The 25122-nt window shown below is 43.3% G+C and overlaps 2 protein-coding genes across 2 annotated transcripts in view; both read right to left on the minus strand.

Moving 5' to 3' along the window:
- The window catches only part of RASL12 (RAS like family 12), a 326560-nt gene that overhangs the window by 33845 nt on the left and 267593 nt on the right, over positions 1–25122 (minus strand). The window lies entirely within an intron of this gene.
- UBAP1L (ubiquitin associated protein 1 like) lies at positions 533–23881 on the minus strand (the record flags this gene model as incomplete). The annotated part of the gene is made up of 5 exons (XM_081964544.1): positions 533–820; positions 3053–3154; positions 8251–8463; positions 18783–19568; positions 23750–23881. 5 exons carry the CDS (start codon positions 23879–23881, stop codon positions 686–688), a joined length of 1368 nt encoding a protein of 455 aa, XP_081820670.1. The 3' UTR covers positions 533–685.

Below are 25122 nucleotides of genomic sequence, written 5' to 3' on the forward strand. Positions count from 1 at the left end.
TATCGTTGAGATAGGTGGCATATAAAGTTAATGAATAAATAAAATCAATCAAAGCATCCCATTTCACCTATATTGGTGGAATAATCAATATCACAGGGAGATGGTGGTAAGAATCACCTCTGGTGCTTCATCACTGGAGGATTGTAAGGACACTGGATAGTCACTTGTCTGAAAATTGTATGGGATCTTCTGCTTCAGCAGGGGGGATGGTCTAGAAGACCTCCAAGGTCCCTTCCGGCTCTATTCTGATTGGTCCTTCCAAGAAAGATTACTACTCTATTTACCTGAATTTATTCCTTACTTGTTTTTGTTTGTTTGTTTGTTGTCATTTTAAAATGTTAAAGTGTTAGCTTAAAACGTTTGATAATAATAATAATAATAATAATAATAATAATAATAATAATAATAATAATAATAATAATAAACAAAGCCTTCAGGCACCAAAGGAACCAACTAGAATCAAGTCATTCGTGCTGGCTTGTACATCCCCATGTTTATCCAGGAGTGGTTCAATAACAAGGAGCTTTAAAAAGAAAAGTTGAAAACAAAAGACAAAGGTGAGCTTTCCGAAGGGTGATTAAAGAGATTCATAAGATAAAGGTTTGAGAGAGTACAATATTTAACAGACTCGTTTGGGGAGGGGAGGGGAAGGCAGGGGAAGGGAGGGGAGGATGCTGGGCCGCTGTCATTGGCTTTGGGTCATGAGCTCCTCCAGGGCCCTGTCTCGGTGGTTTTCACACAGAAGGAGGACTCCTTTGATGTCAGCTTGTCGGAAGCCCATGTCGTTGAATTGGGCTAAGAGGCGTAGGAATTCTGAGGCCTGCGGTGGGAAGGAAGCACAGGAACCATAAGGCTATTGTGGCAATGCACAGTGTCTTTCCACCAGTGCTCTGAAACCCCCCTAAGAAAGAAACCCGGTTTTATAAAATCATGATGACTAGAGCCTTCAGGAGTCTCAATCAGTCATTCATGCTAGCTTGTAAAGGAAAAGGTTCTCCTCACACATGTGTGCTAGTCGTTTCCGACTCTAGGGGGCGGTGCTCATCTCCGTTTCAAAGCCAAAGAGCCAGCACTGTCCGAAGACGTCTCCGTGGTCATGTGGCTGGCATGACTAAATGCCAAAGGCGCATGGAACGCTGTTCCCTTCCCAACAAAGGTGGTCCCTTTTTTTCTACTTGCATTTTTTTTAACGTGCTTTCGAACTGCTAGGTTGGCAGAAACTGGGACAAGTCACGGGAGCTCACTCCATTACATGGCACTAGGGATTCAAACCGCCGAACTGGCGACCTTTCTGATCGACAAGCTCAGTGTCTTAGCCACTGAGCCAACGCATCCCTTAATTGTTCTAACTATCAGGGAATTTCTCCTAATTACCAGGTTGACTCTACCTCTGACAAGCTTCAACCCATTTCTTCTTGTCCTGCCTCCAGGTGCTTTGGAGAATGCATCAACCCCAAGTTCCCTATAATAGCCCTTTATTTATTGGAAGATGGATTTCATGTCACCCCTGAGCCTTCTCTTCAATAAGCTAAACATACCTAGTCCCCTTATCCATCCATCTCATGGTTTAGCCTCCAGACTCCTGATCATCTTTGTTGCTCTTCTCTGCACTTTTCCTAGGGTCTCAACATCCTTTTTGTATCATGGTGACCAGCACTGGACACAGTATTCCAAGTGTGGCTATCACTTATAGACTGACTCATCTCCACACTAGAGGAAAAAACAAGCTGGGACAAGTAACGGCAGTTCACTCCGTTACACGGCGCTAGGGATTCGAACCGCCCACCATTCTGATCGACAAGCTCAACGCCTTAGCCACTGAGCCAATGGTTCAATAATAAGGAGCTTTTTGGTAGTTGCCCTGTGGTACCTTCTGCACTTTGAAAAGTGTGGCCAACCAGGGAGGCTGCAGAATGATGAAAAGAAGAAAGATAACAAAAACGCCCCCTACCAGTAAATATCCTCTCCAAGGCTTCCTAAAATACTACCTTAAGATGCCTATGGAGATACTCAACCATCCAGGTCAGAGTTGTCTCAAAGAAGCTTCTTTACATCAGAAGAGCCAAAAGCCAAGTTGACTTTTTTTTGGGGAGGGGGGGTTCTGTTAAATAGAAGCTTCATTGGTTCTTCTGATCCGAAGAAGCTTCTTGGATGAGAAGCAAAACATTTTCAAAGTTAAAAAAAAAAGACAAGAAAATCCAGTCGCCTTTGGGACTTACCCTTAGCTCTTCATAGAGCAGTGATGGCGAACCTATGGCACGTGTGCCACAGGTGGCACGTGGAGCCATTTGTCAGGGCACGCGAGGTGCTGCCCTGTCAGCTGGCCAGCTGAATTCACCTTTTTAAAAACCATTTTTCGCCCTCCCCAGGCTCCAGAGGCTTTATAGGAGCCTGGGGAGGGCAAAAAGAGCCTCCCCCGCCCCCCCCCGGAGGCCCTCCGGAGCCTTCAGGGACCGTCCGGAGGCTTCCCTGACGCCTTCGGAGCGCTTAAAAAGACCCTCCGAGCAAACCGGAAGTGACTTCCTATAAAGCCTCTGGAGCCTGGGGAGGGCGAAAAAAGACCCCCCCCCCATTGGGGGGGTCTCGCATTGCATTATGGGTGCGGCATGCCCGCACACGACCCCCCTGCGCTCCCCCCACTTGTGGCACGCGAGCCAAAAAAGGTTCGCCATCGCTGTCATAGAGTCTGACATTGAAAGCAGCTCTCAAGCCTCTTGAAAACTAGCTAGAAGAAGTGCTCCTTTGCCTTCCAACCTTGTGGCAAAAGGCCATTTCTTCTAAAAATTTTGATGTTGAAATTCTTCCCAAATGCAGTCAGGCTGATTTTCTTGTACGTTCTAAGTTGATTGTGTTTTGCTTTTCTTTTCTTTTCTTGCTCTCCATATTAGTTCATGTTAGTTTTTATGCTCTCTATCAACTGCTAATACCATTCGCACACATTAAAAAAAAAAAAAAAACCATGCAGGTGGATGTTTTTTTTCACTCATTTGACTGAAAGCACATTGTAAGCAAAAGGATTTGGTCAACTTTTCAACAGAAGTTGACCTCTCACCTTTTTCTCCGAGTTCTGGAACATTTCCATTGCTTCTATAACCTGGGCTTCATCGTAACCCTGTTTCAGAAGTCTATCGCAGGCACTGAGATAACTGAGAAACTGTACGGGGAAAGCAGAAGAAATTAAAGTGCTGTTAATTCACCGAGCAGGATTTCAGCAAAAAGGCATCGATCCACTTCCTAAACCATAGTTTAGGACCCAACCAACACATCCCCTCCCTTAACTTTGTAGAACCCATAACATGATCTGGTACCCTGGGATCATCACTTGCAAAGGGCAGATTGATTGATCCATGCAAGCAAAGCCAGTCATGGCAGCCTTCCTGTAGAACAGCAAACAGAGCTGGAGGGGGAGATGAAGCTAAATGAGGCATCAGCCTAGAGTCCTTAAAGGTAAAGATAAAAGTGCTAGTCGTTCCCGACTCTAGGGGGCGGTGCTCATTTCCATTTCAAAGCTGAAGAGCTAGGGCTCTCCCAAGATGTCCCCGTTTTTCATGTGGCTGGCATGACTCAACGCCGAAGGCACACGGAACGCTGTTCCCTTCCCCCCAAAGGTGATTCCTATTTTTTCTACTTGCATTTTTACGTGATTTTGAACTGCTACGTTGACAGAAGCTGGGACAAGTAACGGGAGCTCACTCCATTACACGGCGCTAGGGACTCGAACTGCCGAACTTTTCAGTGTCTTAGCCACTGAGCCACCGCGGCCCCTTACATAGAGTCCTTACATTCCTAGAAATTATCTAAGTCCAACTCCTCTTGAATTCTGTTGACCCTTCTGAACTGCAATTTAACTATGGTCCTGATTCCTTGTGATTGACACTTCCCAACCCAAGTATTTCTATTGGTTGCATGACGAGAATAATGGGAATCATAGTCTAACATATCTGGAGAATACCAAGCTGACTAGTCGGCCAAGCTTGAGAAGGAGGTAAAAGGTGACCATGATTGCAGTCATAGGAAGGAAAATTCCAGCTGAATAAAGAACAAACTTCCTGAGTAAAAAAGCAGTTGAAGCATTGAAGCATTGACCTGGAGAAATGATACGGTCCCCTTTTCTGCAGGCATCGCTTTTAAGATTATTTGAATTCGGATTCTCCTCCTTAGTTTGTTTCAATTGCAATTTTCATAAAAACTCTTCTTTTTCCAGAAATCTGTTTCATGTCCAGCATCACTTCCCTTGGGATAATTTTTTATGAATATAAAATGAGAAAAGGGAGAACAAGATGTGCCGTGCTGAGCTCGTCTTGAGAAAATGTGGGATGAATGCTTTCTCTGCAAAATAAATTCTCTTCCACTGGTGGACATGGAAGGCTTTGGTTTTTTTAATAAAAGGGAATTGTCTTTTTAGACTAACTCTAAAAAGGCGAGACTGCGTTCAAAGCCATCACTGTTGAGAAAGAAGAGTCCATCGTGTGACAATCAAGAATTTGGGGAGCACCGATGCAGAAACACTATGTCACACTCAACCACTCTTTTCTAATGTCACTAACAATCACTTTCACATTTTAAAAATATTTCTGACTAGCTGATAACCCGGTGCTGCTCTGGTATTTATTTATTCTAACCCTCCTTCCATGAATGTCCCCGCAATTTCTAATGTTGCATTTTCCCCCTTACCAGAGGGAGCCCCCTTGTGGAGTACCGTGAAGCTGTTACCATGGCAACTCCACAGCACTGTACAGTAGAAGCCATTTTAAGGAAGTACAGTAGAAGCCATTTTAAGGCACAACAATCTGTATCTTAACAGAACTCACACACACACACACACACGGAAGGGTGCTAGGGCTGTCTTACCCCCATAGCATTTGTTTCCAGAGAGTAAGTAATCTGTATGCCAAGTTTGGTTGAAATTGCTTGAGGCATTCCAGAGTTATGCTGGAATATACATACACACAGCCATTTACATATATTTAGATTAATTCTTATGCAACAGTCTATATGTACTTTGGGATCCTTGGTGCTCTATAAGCTTGGTGTCTTCCTTTGCAGATATTTTATTACCAAACTAGATAATATCATCAGTACTAGAAGGGATTCGAATTTGCTGTGATGATATTACATAGTTTGGCAATTAAATGTCTGCAAAAAAAGCAATCAAATTCAGATAGCACCAAGGACCCTACAATTCATACCCTTGCTACTAATATTCTCTTCTATTGTATATAGAATGTATATAATGTATATAAAGCACTTCTTTCCGGGAACATATTTTTTGGCCTTCAAGTCAGTGTGGACTGCTGCTATGGTTTTGTTGGCAATAATTTTGGGAGTGAGTTGCCCTTGGCTTCTTCCTAGGATTAAGAGAATAATTTAAAACAAGATTTAGAGCAAGACTTCATGCGTACGATTGCAACTGCCAACTCATAAATTTCTTTCTAGACTTCAAGGTGTTATCAGTCTCTTTCATCTTGTTTTAGCAGGAAAAAACCCCATGAAGTGCATTCTATCTTTGAAATATTATATATCTTGAATGCAGGATATCTGAACCAGCAGAATCAGGATCCACACAATTCACGGCTGGCAATGGAGAAACAGTTTGTAAGCCTTGAATTTCTGAAGCAAAACTCCAGGATTTCACCATCGGGGTCATGTAAAGTAAACATTTGGCCTTTGCGTAAAATTTTAACCGGTGGGGGAAAAGACTCAAGCAACCATAGGAAGAAGCTTGGGAAGCTTTTAAAGTGGTGCAGGGGTATCACAAAAGCTGCAAGGCTTTGGCTTTTCATACATTACAGGCTGTGCTCAACTGTCAAATTAATCTTCAGTTGTTGAATAAGCCATGTTTGGCAAGGTTCACCCACATGGACTAAGGTCTAAAATATGTCTACTGAAGTGTGAGGAATCTCAAGACCGGAACATTTGCTGATATAAATCTAATCACTGCTTCCTGTAATGCACATGCAAACTCTTTACAGATTTTGTTCGGTTTTTCAGTGTAAAGATCTTGGATAAAGCTAAGGCTGCTTGTCTATGGAGAGTCTCAGTCCTTCAGGTCATGATTGTCCCAAAGGTGCTTTTTTCAAGAGGCAACTGGACTTTCTGGTTTTTCCTTGAAGATGTTTCGCTTCTCATCCAAGAAGCTTCTTCAGCTCTGACTGGATGATGGGGAAGAGAAAGATTTATACTCCTTGCAGACAGCTGGTCAAATCTCCAGGTGACCTTAACGACTTGCTGAAACAAGTCGAACGACCGGCTGTCTGCAAGGAATATAAATCCTGCTATTCTCCACCATCCAGTCAGAGCTGAAGAAGCTTCTTGGATGAGAAGCGAAACTTCCCAGAAGGTCCAGTTACCTCTTGAAAAAGCACCTCTGGGACTAAGGCTGCCTGGCTGATTAGATGACTCTCCGGATCGAAGAAAAGCCTAACTCACCACCCCAAAGCCCCCTTCTTATAACGCCTGAGAAACGGACTCTTGTAATGGAAAAGCCTAGCATTATTTTTGACTTTATTCTTGGAGTTCTGACTGCATAGTTCTCCAAAGCATTTGAAATGCCACAGCAGCCGTTCATCCCTTGGGAATCCGTGATTGGCCAGGGAAAGCCTCTGTCCTATTTTTAAAAACCCATTTTCGTGGAAACAGTACATTCTTCCAGGCCTGACATGGGTACAGCTAGTGAAGGGACTCAGCAATAGGCCCCGAGACTCAACTCCACCCTCAGTCCCAAAATTGGTGGATAGGTCTGAGGAAACGCACAAGTGTCTCGTTTTGGGAATTGGAGATTAAAAATGAGCCTTAAACTCAAATGGCTCTAGAAGTGGAAGAAACCTGGAGTTCAAATGGAAGCTAATACAAATAAAGAGTTTCCAATTATGGACCATGGAAAATAAGTGATGTTGATATTGGAGAGGAATAATTATTTGAAGGCTGAGGAGAAATTTTAATGCAGCCGAAGCGTACAACTGTTCAGTGAGCTTGGCGTTTCTCAGCTTAATTGCAATTTTGCTTTCATATTTGTTTTTCGTTTAGAGGGATGGGTATCCTTTTGAGGGGCATGCAAAGGGGGATAGGATCAAAATGATTTGACCTTGAACCATTTTCCTTTTGTTGCGTGGCAGCAGAAGGAAAAATGACAACTGTCAGTTCTACAGGCTTCCAGTTCTGGAAGCATTAAACTTCCAGAAATTTCACACTGGGTGAAATTTCTGGAAGTTGCTAATACAAATAATAAGCATAAATGTAAATCACGTAATCAAAACAATGACCTGGTGAAGGCAATATTTGGGGAAGCCGGCCTTTGAATGCAGGCTTATTTGTAAGTTAGTATTTGTTTGTAAGTAAGTATTTATTTGTAAGGGACGCAGTGGCTCAGTGGATAAGACGCTGAGCTTGTCAATCAGAAAGGTTGGCAGTTCAGTGGTTCGCATCCCTAGCGCCACATAACAGAGTGAGCTCCCGTTACTTGTCCCAGCTTTGGTCAAACTAGCAGCTTAAAAGCAGGTAAAAAATGAAAGTAGAAAAATAGGAACCATCTTTGGTGGGAAGAGAACAGTGTTCCATGTGCCTTCAGCATTTAATCATGCCAGCCACATGACCACGGAGACATCTTCAGACAGTGCTGGCTCTTTGGCTTTGAAACGGAGATGAGCACCGCCCCCTAGAGTCAGGAACGACTAGCACATATGTGCAAGGGGAACCTTTACTTTTACCTTACTGAAGTATTTATTTGCAAATAAAAGCTGCTCCCTTGAATGAAAGATCATTGACAATCTTCACTAAGGAGAAGAGCTAGCCCAATTTTCTAGCCCTTGTTGAAAGCATCTTCCCCAACTTTGAAGTGGGGGGGGGGGGAATTTGGCCCCATCTTATTTGGAGAGGGGAAATCCTCAAAACCCCAAATCCTCTGCAGATCTTCATCGTTCTTTCTACTTTTGACAGAGTACTGGAAATAATGTTGTATCAGCTTGGAGAGGACGTATCTTCTCTGGCACCAAGAAAGATGCCCCCTGTTTGGTAAGACAACCAGTCTTAGCCAGTGGTGAAATTCAATTTTTTTTACTACCAGTTCTTTGGGCGTGGCTTGGTGGGCGTGGCAGGGGAAGGATAATGTAAAATCCCCATTCCCTCCCCACTCTGGGGCCAGCCAGAGGTGGTATTTGCTGATTCTCTGAACTACTCAAAATTTCTGCTACCGGTTCTCCAGAACCGGTCAGAACCTGCTGGATTTCACCCCTGGTCCTAGCTCTCTCTGACCTGTCCCAAGCTTTGTCTCCCAGTCTTCTGCAGGGCAAGGACGGCTCGGCGGATCGGATAACCCAAGGCGACCACCGGCTCAATCAGTTCGCGTTCCTCTTGGCTCAGGACCGAGAGAAGATCGGCGGTGGAGTCCGGCAATGGAGCTCTGTGGGGACTTAGGGGTTGCTGGGTCCCTGGTGGGGGTGGAAGGCAGGTGTACGGGCTGAGAGACTGAAAAATAAAATAAAAACAGAGCGTTTAACATCAGTGAACTTGGAGAAATTGTTATTAGCCATCTGCTCTTTCCTGAGATTTTTCAGAAGGACGCTTGGCATATGTGGACGCTTCCTCTGGAATATGTGCAGCAATTGTGGGTACGCCAAGAAAGCGCTTTCAAGTCTCTTGTCATGTTAAAATTAATTTAGCCCAGCCACAAAGCGAGCCAGGAAAATTCCCACAGTTAGGAACGATCCCCCACCCTGCCCCCACACCTATTAACATCCTGTTTTCATTTCTGTTTTTCTGAAGCTGATTCAGAACCATCCTGATTTGGACTAAAGATTATTATGTTTCCATGGAGATGACAAAGGCTGGCAAAACAATAATGAAGACAGGGAAGCCGCTGGGTCTTGAGAAATAAAACATGGACACTTTTTAAACTTAAAAACGACATCTTCATATCATTCAGAGACACGGTTGATGGGGTTTTGGGAAACGTTTCCCTTGGTGCAGTTTTCAGACGGTGGTGAAGTCCCTTCCATGACTGTTTTTTCTAGTCATCATTCAAACCTTCTCTTTGGCGGTCTCTGGCTATGATAGTTAGGGTATATTATTTCCGGCAGTTCCCAGCAATATCTATATTTATATATATCAGAACTGCTATTGCTGGGAACTGCTGGGAATAATATACCCTGACTATCATATAAGTACTTCTGAAGGCAAACTGTTCTCATTGTCAGAAAAATTCTCCTTACTTCAATGCAGTGGTGGGATTCAGCCAGTTCGCACCTATTCGTGAGAACTGGTTGTTATCTTTCTAAGGAGTTTGGAGAACTGGTTGTTGGGAGGAAATCATTGCATTTTAACTATTTTAATTCCTCAAGATGGTCTGGCACCTTTGCCTTCCGACAAAAACTTAAGACTCACCTGTTCCAATTAGCTGGCCTGGCCCATTTATAGTCCCATTTATACCTCCTGGCAAATATTTTACCCTGGGATAGTTTTTAGGGGTGTTTTTAATGTATTTTTAATTTTTTAAAATTTTAAACCTAACTTTAACTATTGTACAGTAAACTATTGCTATCTCCTCCAGCCACATCTATATTTATTTTATATTTATATTATGTATATTTACTGTTTTTAATATGACTGTACACCGCCCCGAGTCCCTTCTGGGAGAGGGGCGGTCTAGAAATTAAATAAAAGTTAAAGTTAAAGTTAAAGTTGCCTGATTTGTAACTCTGGTTTGCAGGTATTTCTAAACTAATAATTGGTGTTTAGGGCAGCTTTTTGCAAGCAAGGAAGCTTTTTGTATTTTTGTGCAGGTAATCCTTGACTTACAATAGTTCATTTACTGAACATTCAAAGTTACAATGGCACTGAACAAACTGACTGATGACCGTTTTTCACACTTACGGCCGTTGCAGTACCCCCACGGTCACGAGAGGCCAGGCGAGGAGAAGCGCCCCTCGACGTGAGTGATGTCGAGTTGGCCACGCCCACCCACTCACATGACCACCCAGCCACGCCTACCCAGTTGGGCCGAGAACCGGTTGTTAAATTATTTGAATCCTACCACTGCTTCTAGGTTGGGTCTCTCTTTAAAAAGCTCCCACCCACTAATTATTGTTTCATTGATTCCACCCATTAATCTAATTTCATCCAAGCTTTTTTTAGGAACCCTTCTCACATGCTCCTAAACCCCACCAAACTGACTTGGCCCGAGCCCAAAGAACAAATTCGGTCTCCATTGAATTCTATATGGCAAGGGTTATAAAACATGTGGGTAATACACTGTATTTTTGGGAGTATAAGACGCACATTTTCCCCCCCCAAAAGAGGATGAAAATCTGGGTGCATCTAATACACTGAATACAGCATTTTTGACCTCCCAAAACCCCACCCCCAGGCATCCTGTTTTTTGCAAAAATGGACGTGCAGAGGATTTGGGAGGCCTGCAAACTGCTCCTGGGGGCCGGGGAGGGCAAAAACGAGCAAAAAACAGGCTGTTTTTTCCCCCCATTCCCTCGCACTTTACAAGCCTCCCAAAACCTATGCATGCCCTGTTTTTTTCAAAAAACAGGCCCGTTTTTTGCAAACAATGAGCCGTTTTTTGCTTATTTTTGCCCCCCTTCCCCCAAGCCCCCAGGAACACTTTGCAGGCCTCTCAAACTCTCTGCATGCCCTGTTTTTCCCAAAAAGGAGGCTTGCAGAGGGATTGGGAGGACTGCAGAGTACAAAAACATTTTTTTTAAATGTACCTCTTCAAAATCTTGTTGCCTCTTATAGTCCGGTGCGTCTTATAGTCCAAAAAATACGGTAATAGAAAACTCATTTTGTATGGATACCTCTAAAAATGTTTAAGAGTTGCTGCTGGAATTGCGATTGAGACATTGGAACATTAACTTATATGGCTGAATTTGTCTGATTATTGTTAGATTTTGGGCTTAGATCCATAGGATCGATCTAAATACGAATTTAGATCGATCTTGGTTGGTTCAAGAATGGTGATGTTTTGCTTGTCTGTATCCCCAGCATTTGGAATCTATCAAGACATTGAGAAGTGTGGCTCTTTTATGCGTGAGAGACAGCCAAAAATAATTATTATGCAACATTGGAAGGACAAATCTGTGCCTGAATTGCAACATGTTGACATGTGCATTTGAGTTAAGGTACTTTGGTTTTCCCAATTGCAATGGATGGCTGTGAAAGTTGGACTATAGGGAAGGCTGAGGGCCAAAGAATGGAGGCCTTTGAACTCTGGTGCTGGAGAAGACTCCTGCGAGTCCCTTGGACTGCAAGATGATCCAACCAGTCAGTCCTAGAGGAGATCAGCCCTGACTGCTCTTTAGAAGGCCAGATCCTGAAGAGGAAACTCAAATATTTTGGCCACCTAATGAGAAGGAAGGGCTCACTGGAGAAGAGCCTCATGCTGGGAATGATGGAGGGCAAAAGAAGAAGGGGATGACAGAGAATGAGGTGGCTGGATGGAGTCACAGTAGCAGTAGGTGTGAGCTTAAATGGACTCCAGAGGATGGTAGAGGACAGGAAGGCCTGGAGGAACATTGTCCATGGGGTCGCAATGGGTTGGACACAACTTTGCAACTAACAACAACAATAACTTTGATTTTGATGTGAAAAGGGACAAGAAAGAGGAATAAGCAATTCAACCAACATCTAAGAGTAATTTGACGAGATAAATTTCCAAGCTTTTTCCCCTTTCTGTCTATATGGTCAGAAACACATATAGCCAAATGGATTTCCTTGATAGCATATTTCAAATTTAAAACACACACTAGGGGTAAAACCATAGATGAGTTGCTCCCGGATCGGCCTGGATTGAGTGACCCGGTAGTAGCTGTGGCGGGAGACTTCTGCATGCGCATAAGTGCCAAACACGCGCATAAGCGCACCCAAACTGGTAGTAAAAAAATTTGGCAAACCACCACTGGATAAAACAGTGGAAGAATTTCACAGAGGGTGACATTTGCAAAACGGTGTCCATCAAAGGAAGGCAAGCCAAGGATATTTCGCACAAATCAAACCTTAAAATGCAAACACTCTACAAGTGTTTAGATTCTCTCCCTCCGTTTCTCTCAAATTCATTGCATATATATTATTTACATTATAGGACTGAAACATTAATTCGTTTATGTTTATTTATAGGTTGTGTTATACTGGGCTTCAGCGGGTCACATCTCAAAGTGTACAGGACTCTTCTGTAAATCTTGTGCAGCCCCACGTTCAAAGTAACAACAAGCAATGCAGCCAAACACTCATCAAATAAAACCACATGAAACAAAACCCTGACAAAATAAAAAACAGAAACTTCTGAACGATGGGGCTTACATAGAATTAAAACATTCCATTCTGCTCATTCTCCATGCTAAACTGATAAAGAATCCAAAATAATTTCATCATATAGTTGGGCACATACAAGGGATGTTTATATTACCTTAAATCACCCTAGTTTAACTCTTGCCTCCTTCTGACTATCCTACACAGAAATAAGCTATTTTCTTTGGGGGGTATTCAAGGTCATCATAATATGAGCAGAAAAATAAGAAACTAGTTATGTCTAGTCTAACAAATGTCAGGCCTGGAAGCCATCTTTTGCATTGGGCCTTCAGGCCTGCCACACTTAATACTGTGGGAAAATGGGAGGGGGGATTATATGGAGTATGGGAGATATAGAGTCATAATAACATTCCTTTCTCAGAGAATCAAGGACATCTTGCCCTGCACGTGGAGTGGGGTGACTGGGAGGCATCTCCAGTTGGGACGGTGCCTGATTGGACTACGTGATGGACATGTGGGTGCTGGGCAGGGACTTGGACTTTCTTTTGGGTGGGGGAAAACTTGGAAGCTTTCAGATTCTGGTTTTCCCAGATGTGCCAATATGACACCTCTAATAAAATGGAACTTTGAAGAAACTGAAGCCTCAGAGTCTTCTTTCGTTGGGGGTCTTACTTGGAACCCTGACAACAAAGAGAAGGATGAGGGGTGATATCGTAGTAAGCTTCCAATAGTTGAGGGTCTGTCACAGAGAAGAAGGGGGATTGACTTATTCTCCAGAGCATCTGAGGGCAGGAGAAGTAGTAATGGCGGGGAGGAGGGAGATCATTGAAGAGAGATCCAACCTAGAACTAAGGAGAAATTTCCTAATAGTGAGAACAATTAATCGGTGGAAGTTGTGGGTGCTTTATCACTGGAGGCTTTCAAGAAGAGACTGGACAGCCATTTCTCTGGAACGGTATAGGTTAAGTCCTCCGAAGTCTCTTCCAATCATATTATTCTATGTTCCAACATAATTGTTTAGCGTATACAGAGAGTTTTCAGTTGGGTGAAAGAGAGTTGGGTGAAAGTCTCAAATGTTGTACAGATGTTATGGTGGATGGAGCTAAAATGAAGACCATCTTAAGGCTATGAAGACCATTCCTATTTGATGTGGTGCAGAGGTGGTATTCAGCAGGTTCTGGTAGCGGAAATTTTGAGTGGTTCGGAGAACCGGCAAATGCCACCTCTGACTGGTTCTGCCCCCATCTATTTGCTGCCTCCTGAGTCCCAGCTGAACGGAGTCCCAGCTGGTTGGCTGGGTTTTCTTTTGTTGCCCTGAACAGGAGAACGGAGCTGAAAAGCAGGTTAGTGGGGTGGGGAGGGAATGGGGATTTTACAATACAATACAATACAATAGTAGAGTTGGAAGGGACCTTGGAGGTCTTCTAGTCCACCCCACTGCCTAGGCAGGAAACCCTATACCATTCCAGACAAATGGCTATCCAACATCTTCTTAAAGACTTCCAGTGTTGGGGCATTCACAACTTCTGGAGGCAAGTTGTTCCACTGATTAATTGTTCTAACTGTCAGGAAGTTTCTCCTCAGTTCTAAGTTGCTTCTCTCCTTGATTAGTTTCCACCCATTGCTTCTTGTTCTACCCTCAGGTGCCTTGGAGAATAGTTTGACTCCCTCTTCTTTGTGGCAACCCCTGAGATATTGGAACAGTGCTATCATGTCTCCCCTAGTCCTTCTTTCTCTTAAGCTAGACATACCTAGTTCCTGCAACCGTTCTTCATATGTTTTAGTCTTCAGTCCCCTAATCATCTTTGTTGCTCTTCTCTGCACTCTTTCTAGAGTCTCCACATCTTTTCTACATCGTGGCGACCAGAACTGAATGCAGGATTCCAAGTGTGGCCTTACCAAGGCATTATAAAGTGGTATTTATTTTGCAGTATCCTTGCCCTGCCAAGCCCATCAAGCCATGCCTACCAAGCCACGACACACCCACAGCACCGGTAGTAAAAAAACAATTGAATCCCACCACTGATACGTTGCATCAATTGTTTCCAGGCATAACTTAAGAAAACACCTTGGATCTGGATTGGAGGAACCGAGGGGGTAAGGACAAGTCAACAAGGAAAAGGAAGCAGTTGCTGAATCAGCTCTTTGCTTCTTTTCCAAGTTGCTGAAAAAGTCATCAAAATGGCAAAGCCTCTTTGAAGCTTTGGAGCTGATCTTGTTTGTGGAGTTTTGGAAATCGAGGAGGCTAAAGGGATAAAGGTGACTCATCAGCAGCTTGCCCTGTGATATCAACTCCTCCTTAATGGCTTAAAAAAACAGGAAGGAAAAGACAGAGAAATGATATTCCTCCCCTGGGGAAGATCCTTCTTGAATGATATTAATAAGAGACAGGATACGTTACAAATTCGTGTCTTTTCCTATTGTGTGATAATCAACCCACAATATTCATATGTGACGATGAAGCACACAAAACGGAGCAATCTGAATTTTATATTGAAGTGCTTCCCTAGGGTTAGGTGTCCACAATCACCAGTGGTTCTCTCTTGGGATCTGACTTTAATGTATTTTCATTTATTTTAAATAAAAAATAAAAATAAAATAAATCAGGTACCTGGAATGCTGGAGGGCAAGAGACCACTCTCCAGCAACATTTGTACAGGCGGTCCCTCACTTAACGACCACCATTGAGCCCAAAATTTATGTTGCTAAGTGAGAAATGTGTGAAGTGAGATTTGCCCCATGTTTCCGCCTTTTCTTGCCACGGTTCTTCAGTGAATCCGGCTTCCCCACTGACTTTGCTTGTCGGGAGGTCGCAAAAGGGGATCATGTCGCCCAGGGAACACTGCAGCCGTCATAAATGTGAGTCAGATGCCAAGCATCTGAATGCAAATCATGTGACCATGGGGGTAGGAGGCACCTTGGAGGTCTTCTAGTCCAACCCACCGCCCAGGGTAGGAGACTCTATACCAGGGATGGATAACCTTTTTCTAAAGGTGTGCCAAAACTGTGTGCAAGTGTGCTACCGTGCATGCGCATGTGCCCACCCACCTGCACAATTGAAACCCCCCCCATGTGCATGAACGAGCGATCCCCGTGCGTGGAGGAAATTTTCACTCTCCCCAGGCTCGGGAGGCCTGGGGAGGGCGAAAACGGCCTCCCACGACCCTCCGGGGGCCAGGGAAGGCCATTTTCTCCCTCCCTAGGCTTTGGGAAAGCCCCCGGAGCCTGGGGAGGATAGAAACAGGCCCGTTGAGCCAGTTTTTCGCCCTCTCTGGGCTCCAGAGTTTTTCCTGAAGTCTGGGAAGGGTGAAAACGGCCTCCCCCAGCCCTCTGGAAGGCCAAAAATCAGCTGGCCGGTGTGCGCACACACGGCGGAGCTGAAGGCTGCCAAGGGCTGCCATGCCAGCAAATATTTCTCCGCATGCGATAGGTTCACCAAATATGGCTCCGCATTCCATAGGTTCACCTATGGCCTTATACCATTCCAGACAAGTGACTGTCCAGTCTCTTCTTAACAACCTCCTGTGATGGAGCACCCACCCCTCCTGGAGAAAAGGAGCAGCTGAGATTTGAACCCCGATCTCCTAGACCAAGGGCAACAAGGTAACCGCAAAGTTATCCAGTCACTCACCCTTTTAAACAAATGCTATAAAAATGGTAGATGTTGCTTTATTAGGAATGTGACCATCAGCTCAAAAAAATAAGGCAAGTGTTATACTTGGGCTATTTTAAGAACTGGTAGAGAGCAACTTCACTGGTTCCTTTTTGCTAAATGGGCATTTTGTGACCAGGCAAACCCAGTGTGAGGTATAAATGCTCCAGCTGCCCACTGGTCCACAAAGGTTGCCCCTCTCTGCTTTTAAGCTACACCCAAGTCAGTCCAACTCAACCCTTTTTTCATACAATACTCATAATAATAATAATAATAATAATAAATTTGGATTTATTAGCCGCTCCCTTTCCAAGTAGGACTCGGGGCGGCGTACAATGGAGCATATAACATAAAATACATAACAACACCAAACGTACATACATACACAACACATATACATATACACGGAGGAGGAAACAAATTACATCAATAGACAGTTAAAAATCTACTTTAAAATACCCCAATTGTAAAAACCCAATAAAATTAATATTTAAGAACAATTTAAAAAACAGTTTGGAGGAATGGGAAAATTACGATTGCGATTGAGCCAGGCCGGATAATTGAAAGAGGTGGGTCTTCAGCTGTACACGGAAGGAGCGGAGATCGGAAGTAATCCTGATGTCACGGGGGAGGTCATTCCATAGGGCTGGGCCCATCACAGAGAAGGCTCTGCTCCTGGGTGTCGCCCCCCGACACTGTTTGGCGGACGGCACCCGGAGAAGTCCCTCTCTGTGTGAGCGAATTGGTCGTAGGGATGTGTGGGGCAGGATGCGATCCTGCATATAACTAGGCCCTGTGCCATGGAGCGCTTTAAACTCAGATTGCATATCAGGCTAAGGTAGTAAACTAGGGATCTCCAGACACTTAATCCTTACTCAGTTCTTGGCTAGACTTTTCAGAAAGTGTCCATAGATCACTTAAAAAAAAATTATTATATCGCAGAGAAGAACAAAGCCATAATCCAGGGCTCATATCAGTGCAAAGAGAGCAGAATTTCATATGTCTATCCTGCAGCTTTTAAGTTTCTTTCCCCTGTGCTGCCAAGTTCATGGATATTTGGTGTCTCCCTTTGGGCAGCAAGATAGGGACACGGTGCCTTAGTGGCTAAGATGCTGAGCTTGTCGATCAGAAAGGTTGCCAGTTCGGTGGTTCGAATCCCTAGTGCCGCATAAGCTCCCGTTACTTGTCCCAGGTTCTGCCAACGTAGCAGTTCAAAAGCACATAAAATGCGAGTAGAAAAACAGGAACCACCTTTGGCGGGAAGGTGACAGCGTTCTGTGCACCTTTGGTGTTGAATCATGCTGGCCAAGTGACCACGGAGATGTCTTCAGGCAGCGCTGGTTCTTCGGCTTTGAAACAGAGATGAGCAATGCCCCCTAGAGTCGAGAACGACTAGCACATATGTGCGAGGGAAGCAGGCATGACTAAACACCAAAGGTGCACGAAACGCTGTTCCCTTCCCACCAAAGTTGTCCTTATTTTTCTACTTGCATTTTTTACATGCTTTCGAACTGCAAGTAACGGCAGCTCACTCTGTTACGTGGCGCTAGGGATTCGAACCGCTGAACTGCTGACCTTTCTGATCGACAAGCTCAGCGTCTTAGCCACTGAGCCGCCGCATCCCTTGCTGTGTATAAGTGATATAAAATAAAACACTTGACCCAAAAAAGGAAGAAGTTGTAGGTGCTCCATCAAAGGAGGTTTTTAAAAAGAGACCGGACAGTCACTTGTCTGAAATGGTCTAGGGCAGTGGTCGGCAAGCCGCGGCTCGCGAGCCACATGCGGCTCTTTACACACTTTAATGTGGCTCTTCTGTGTGCCGGGCGCCCGCTCCCCTCCCTCCTCTTGGGCACTTCAAAACAAGCGCCTCTTTCCCTTTTTTTCTTTTTGACCCACAATGATTAGGGAGGATCCTGAAGTTGGGCGGGGATGAGAAGTGAGGAGGCAGAAAAAGAAACAGAGGCTAAGGAGCTTCCCCCCCCCCGCCTCCTCCCAACAAAAATCTAACCGGGGAGCCGGGCGGGCAGTAGCAAATTAGCCGATCACGCCGCATGATCAGCTAATTTGCTACTACCCGCCGGCTCCCTGATAAGATTTTTGCGGGGGGGGGGGAGAAGCTCCTTGGCCTCCGTCTCTTTTTCTCCCTCCTCGCTTCCTGGGACTCCACCAATGGGGGAGCAAGGCCCGCCCAGCGCCAGGCTTTGGGTTAACACAGAAGTCTGCAAAGTTGGCTGTTTTAAGACTGGTGGACTTCAATTCTCAGAATTCTGGGAGTTGAAGTCCACCAGTCTTAAGAGCCAATTTTGCAGATCCCTGGGCTAATATGATTGATGCCCTTGGTGGACTTCAATTCTCAGAATTCTGGGAGTTGAAGTCCACCAGTCTTAAGAGCCAATTTTGCAGATCCCTGCCTGGGCTAATATGATTGATGCCCTTGGTGGACTTCAATTCTCAGAATTCTGGGAGTTGAAGTCCACAAGTCTTCAAGCTGTCAGGTTTGAAGACCCCTTGGGGTTTTTTTCCTAAAGGGTTAGGGATGCAAGGATCTTGTAACTTGACAGCTTTAAGACTTGTGTGCTTCAAATGCCAGAGTTTATTGAAACTAAAAACAGTGTACCATCCTATGCATTTTCGGTTTTAAAAATGTGGCTCTCAAAATAAATTTCAATCGTGGTTTTGGTGAGATTTGGCTCAGTTGAAAAAAAAGGTTGCCCACCACTGGTCTAGGGTAATGGTATTTCCTGTTTGAACAGGGGGCTGGACTAGAAGACCTCCAAAGTTCTGATGTTCGGCTTCCAGATCTTGTGATTTTATAACACCATGAGTCAGAAAAAGGGGAGAAACAAAGAAAGAAAGAAAGAAAGAGGAGATTGTTACTTACTGCCACAGTTGGTTTATGGTGTTGGATGGGTCGGACAAGCTCTGCGGAATGAATCTGACTTGGCTTACAACAGGAAGTAGGTGGTGGGGAGGGGATTAAAGTTTGTGCTAAGCCAGGAGGGGAACCGACTCCGAATCTGAAGTTCCTGTTGCTTCTGGAGTGCTGATGGAGAGAGAAAGCCTTAGAAACCAAGGCGGAGTCTGTGGTGGTTCGGTTTAAGGGATGCATGACGGCCAACAGCTTCTTCTTGGCACCTTGCAACTCATTCTTCATATTGTTTAAAAAATACGTGGATTGCCTCTGCTTGCCCGAAAGGGACCTTGGGCAACTGCTTTCTGACGCAGCAGTTAGATGCCCTGGAGACGTCTTCGGCCTGCTTTGGGGAAGGTCGAAAAGCTTTGGTAGAGCACCAGGCATTGGCGCTAAAGGTTCTTCACTCTCATGTTCTTCAGAGGTGGCTGAGGAAGACTCCTTGTCTTCTGAACCTTCCTGCTCCTCAGGACACTGGTCTAAATCCTCCCTTGTCGTCCTCTCTCTGCTGCCAGGGCATTGGAGCCTCTCAAATCTGGTGTCCAGATTCATACAGCTTTGGACACGTGTCATTTCTTTGGTTTTGCAACTTGTTGCCTTGTGGCTAATGGCCATGTTTTCTTTGGAGTCCACCAACAGAAGCCAACAAGGAGGGGCTGTGGGATACGTACCAGCAGTCACGTTAAACCAGGGAATTTCTTGCCTTGAGGCTGAGTCGATCCAGTAAAGGACCTTTTTCTCTAGTGAAAAATCAGGCTGTTGAAAGGCAAGATGATGAAATGTTAGCATCTTCCCAGCCAAGCTAAACGCGTAGAGAAGATGAGACAGAATATATGATGTCATTCCAACATCCAATGTTACAACATCTGGAGCTTCTCTTTCCTTGAGCCAGATCCCAAACTATCTTTGTCCACCAAACCCCTTGGTGTCATCTTGAAAATATGACTTCGATATAACCAAAAACAAAAACAAAAAACCCCAACCTTAAAGGAACCATTTTGACTGAGACCAAATTGTACCTTAAATTCTACTACCAATAGTAATTGTCTTGGGATACAATACAATACAATACAATAGTAGAGTTGGAAGGGACCTTGGAGGTCTTCTAGTCCAACCCCCTGCCTAGGCAGGAAAACCTATACCGTTTCAGACAGATGGCTATCCAACATCTTCTTAAAGGCTTCCAGTGTTGGAGCATTCACAACTTCTGGAGGCAAGCTGTTCCACTGATTAATTGTTCTAACTGTAAGGAAATTTTTCCTCAGTTCTAAGTTGCTTCTCTCCTTGATTAGTTTCCACCCATTGCTTCTTGTTCTACCGTCAGGTGCCTTGGAGAATAGCTTGACTCCCTCTTCTTTGTGGCAACCCCTGAGATATTGGAACGCTGCTATCATGTCTGATGCTTACAAGTACAGGCAGTCCTCCACGTAGGACCACAATGGAGCTCAAAATTCCCATCGCTTAGTGAGACGTTTGTTAAGTGAATTTTGCCCCCAATTTATGATCTTTCCTGCCACAGTTGTTAAGTGAATCACTGCAGTTGATTAGTAACACGGTTGTTAAGTGAATCCGGCTTCCCCACTGACTTTGCTCGCCAGGAGGTTACAAAAAGGGATCACATGATCCTGGGCTACTGCAGCTGTCACAAATATCAGAGTCAGTTGCCAAGCATCTGAAGTTTGATCATATGACCATAGGAATCCTGCAAGGATCATACGTGTGAAAACCGCTCCTAACTTACACACTGTTGTAAATCTGAATGGTCAGTAAATGAACAGCTGTTCACTTACCTTTAGATGAGCAATACCTTTAGCTGAGGTTGATTTTAATCCATCCAATATCTTAAATCCTTTTGGCAGATTAGAATGTTGCCGAAAATATTAAAACTTTCTAAAAATATTACTGTGTTATCCCGAAAATAAGACAGGGTCTTATTTTCTTTTGGCCACCAAAATAACCGCTTGACCTTATTTTCGGGGAGGTCTTATTATTTTTGAGGTGCAAGAGGCGGCGAGCATGGTCACCTCATGGCTGCTGCTGTGTTGTAATATTTTCGGGGAGGGCTTATTTTAGCGCATGTGCTCAAAAGCCCAATTGAGCTTATTATCCCAGGAGGTCTTATTTTCGGGGAAATAGGGTAAATGTTTTTTAAAAACCCCAGTAAAATAATGTAACTAGTAAATAGTGCAGCAAACAAAAATTAAAAACCCATCACTTCAATCTAGAGATATCCAAAATCAATCTGGAAATTATTCTATCTGTATGCATGTTAAGTAGGCAGGGATCCAAGGAAATAATGAATGTTGAACTAACTGCAGGTACGATTCCATCTAAGACAAACTTAAGCCAATGATTGTAAACAGATCATAACCAAATTTAAAGTGGACTAAATTAAATTCTGCTAGCAAAAGGAAATGCTGTAGATATGAGAAACCAGAACACTAACACAGGATCAAATCATCCTACTGACACTTCATTTTTATGATAATAAATAAATCTGCTTCATTTACAAACCTGAGTAAGTTTTTCCCCATCATTGTAAAGCTCCCAGAATTTGAATATTAATGCAGCTATATAATTTTTCCCCCTTCCAACTTTACTCAAACTTCTTTCAAAAAAGAAGGTGACTTTTTCTTCAGGAAAGCTTTATACCAGGGGTGTCCAAACTTGGGAACTTTAAGACTTGTGGACTTCAACTCCCAGAATTCCCTGGGGAATTGTTCAGCACGTGCACAAAGAACAATTTGCATTGAATAGCGCATGCACCCACAGCACGCATCTGTCGCAGCCAGGGGTTGCGAACCGCTAGTAAAACGGGCAGCAACCCTCCCCTGGTTGTTAAACGAAGATGATGATGATGATAAATGTTTTGCCCTGATTTGTTGAATATGGCACTGTGGTCCATATATTGCTTTAAACTGAGATTAACCAAATCAAACTATACCCTAACACGGTGTGCGATCCAACAAACATTAGTTCCCACAAAACTGTCAGCCGCTGTGAGTGGATGTTGATTAAACACAATCATTTTCACTTAGTTCAGGGGTGTCCAAACTTGGGAACTTTAAGACTTGTGGACTTCAACTCCCAGAATTCCCTGGGGAATTCTGGGAGTTGAAGTCCACAAGTCTTAAAGTTCCCAAGTTTGGACACCCCTGCTTTATACAGTAAATTAGATTAATAAGTGTCCCAGTTGTTATCACTGAATTTTAACCACTTCGGTTTCTTCTTTGTACCGTTTAGTCAAAATTACTTTTGATTACATGACTGCAGTTTATTCTAGAAAAGCAAATCCCAAACGTTCCAATTCTGCCTTCAAATGAAGTCCCACTCAATATTTTCAATGCCAATTTTTAACTTGAACTGATGATTAATTTATTTGGGTTGGAGCTTTGAAGATAAATATTTTCCAACAGCAAATTCACCCGCATTGTTCAACACACAAAATAGATTGGGCCACCCAAAACGCCAGTTCTTTCCCTATTTTGTGCATGTACAGATTTGAGTGTTTTAAACAGGAAGCCTCAGAAACCTAAGCAGATGCACACACAAAGCGTCATAAGAAGTTCTGAAAATTTACGTTGCTGCATAATAGCAAAAAAGGATGTTTAGATGATTTCTGAAGAAGCCTTATTCCAAAAAATGCAATGATGCTCCCTGCTGGTGGGAATGCTCTGAATACAATAAGAAAAAGAAAAATATTGAAATGTCCAAGCCCAAAGTTCTAAGTTACTGAAGATTGTCTCCATGCAGGAGCCGTGGTGGCGCAGTGGTTAGGATGCAATATTGCAGGCTAACTCTGCCGACTACCAGCAGTTCGATTCTGACCAGCTCAAGGTTGACCCATCCTTCCAAGGTCAGTAAAATGAGGACCCAGATTCTTGGGGGCAAGATGCTGACTCTGTACACCACTTAGAGAGGGCTGTAAAGCACTAGGAAGTGGTACGTAAGTCTCCATGCTAAGTGCTATTGCTAAAGGTAGCCCTCAGCTTACAACAATTTAGTGACTGTTCAAATTTGGAACTGGACTGAAAAAAGTGACTCTTATGACCACTTTCACATTTACAATCCATGGTATTGTGATCAAAATTTGGTTGCTTGGCAACTGGCTCATATTTATGATAGTGTTAGTGTCCTGGGGTCAGGTGATCCTCTTTTGCAACCTTCCGACAAGCAAAGTCAATGGGGAAAGCCAGCTTCACTTAACAACCATGTTATTAAGCTAACAACTGCTGTTATTCACTTAACAACTGCGGCAAGAAATGTCATAAAATGAGGCAGAAGTCACTTAACAACTGTCTTCTTAGCAACAGGCATTTTGGGTTCAGTTGTAGTCATAAGTCGAGGTTTACCTGTACTGTGTCAGAAATCTTTTGAGAATAACTGTAGGCTAGGATGGGTGGATGGACGGAGAGACAAATAGGCATTTTGTTTTGAAACGGCTATAGGGATTGTTATAGAAATATACTTCAAAATGGCTCAGGAGATAGTTAATTCTTTGCAGATGGATTTGCATGTGTAATAGAGAAAAACCAAGAAAAACGTACTGCATTGATAATGATCTAGCAATTGCATTTTTAGGATTAGCTGAAATACAATATTTCTGCTGTGAATAACACTTGGTTTGCAGAGATTTGTGTCCAATTCTCCTCTGGCAATTCAGTTTTTTTTTTTCCTTGATTTTAAGGCAAGCCAATACCAACTAGCTTTTTCAAACCCACAAACTATGATTCAAGCTTGTTTTGCAAATTACAGAGAGAATCCAGTCACTCACTGAGATGACCACTTTTAGCTAGTACAGCAAAAAATATTTGTTTGTAAAAATGGTGAACATTTGCAGCTCGGGTGTAGGATGAGGGTAAGGGTTCCTTCCCTGAGCTTGTGGGTGGCCCATCAATGTAGTAATTAAAAGGTATTACAGCAATTCATCCGTTTACCATTGTGCACATTAAGACCTCTGCACACTCGGGCAGCTCAATTTCCATCTGGCCGGCAAAGTTGGTGTCTCCCACAGGATCGTCCACAAAGCTTACGGTCACTCTGAAAGGTACACCTTCCAAGTAGCTCATTACGTCCCCGACTATGTTATTCTAATAAAAAGAAATCAAAAGACTTTTTAAGACCCCCGTTTAATTGCTACTGGCTATTTCAAAGGACTTAATGCCAGATGCCTAATGCAGAGATTAAGTCACTTGGTGCTAATGTGGAAGCCAGCTTTAAGGTGCTGCACGTATATTTTTGTTAACTCGTTCCGCAGGCGGCACTGTTGCGTTCCCGGAACATTAGCCATGTGTTGCTCTAACACAAAAGACTTATTAAGCCAAGTGTCATGGGAAGGTGAGGGACTGAACAAACTAAACAGGAAGTGATGAATCACGCTCTTATTTTGCCCCGTCTTAAGAGTCAGCTAAGGGAGGACAGCCACCATCAATCTACTTGCTTTGGCCAGGAGTTTAACTGTAAATTTCAATTTAGTAATGAATATATATAAATATATGTGTGTTTGTGTGTATGTGTTACTCACTGCTCCCCCTTTCTGTCTTTCGGCTCACTGCAGACCATCCAGGCAGAAAACAGAAAAATAAACTCCCTTTATTTATTTATCAGCACAAATACAACACACACACACACACACATATAAATGTATATATATAAAATGTATATGTATATATGTATATATGTATATATGTGTGTGTATATGTGTGTATTGTGTCACAATATATATATTTTACTGCTTCCCATCAGAAATCTGGGACTGAAATATACACGTACGACTGCATTGCAGATCATATATTACTTATGTTTCTGCATTCTCGATTTGGTTTGTGCAAAAGTTGGAAAAGGAAGATGTGTACAAGCTCCTTCCCATCTGCAACTTATCTGTATTTGTTAACAAGTCAAAATTAGACATTCCGAAATTCTAGGCTCCTGGCATGGCATACTATTTCACAGTAGAGAAGATAATGTGCCACGCTCTGCAGTCACTTTTGCAACACAAGAAGAAAGAAACCTGTTCTTCTTAAATCCAGAGAACTCCATATATTAATCTAACTCAGGTGTACATAGCACATGAAATCTGTCTTGAGTTAATCAACTGCTATCTTAAGGAACCTTTAGGCATTAAAATCAGTTAAGATAATTAATGACTTCAGATGGACGTTATAGAAGATTCGAGGCAAGGAAACAAAACTGTCGATTTCCAGAAATCTGATTCCATGTATCTATTAAATACTGTAATTGTTTTACAATTTACAACTTTCTTTTGTAAAACATTTAACAGGTAGCATTTTCACCTCTTATCTGTAAAGCA

This window comes from Natrix helvetica (genome assembly GCF_964273705.1).
Source record: "Natrix helvetica genome assembly, chromosome: 12".
NCBI classification, from domain to species: domain Eukaryota; kingdom Metazoa; phylum Chordata; class Lepidosauria; order Squamata; family Natricidae; genus Natrix; species Natrix helvetica.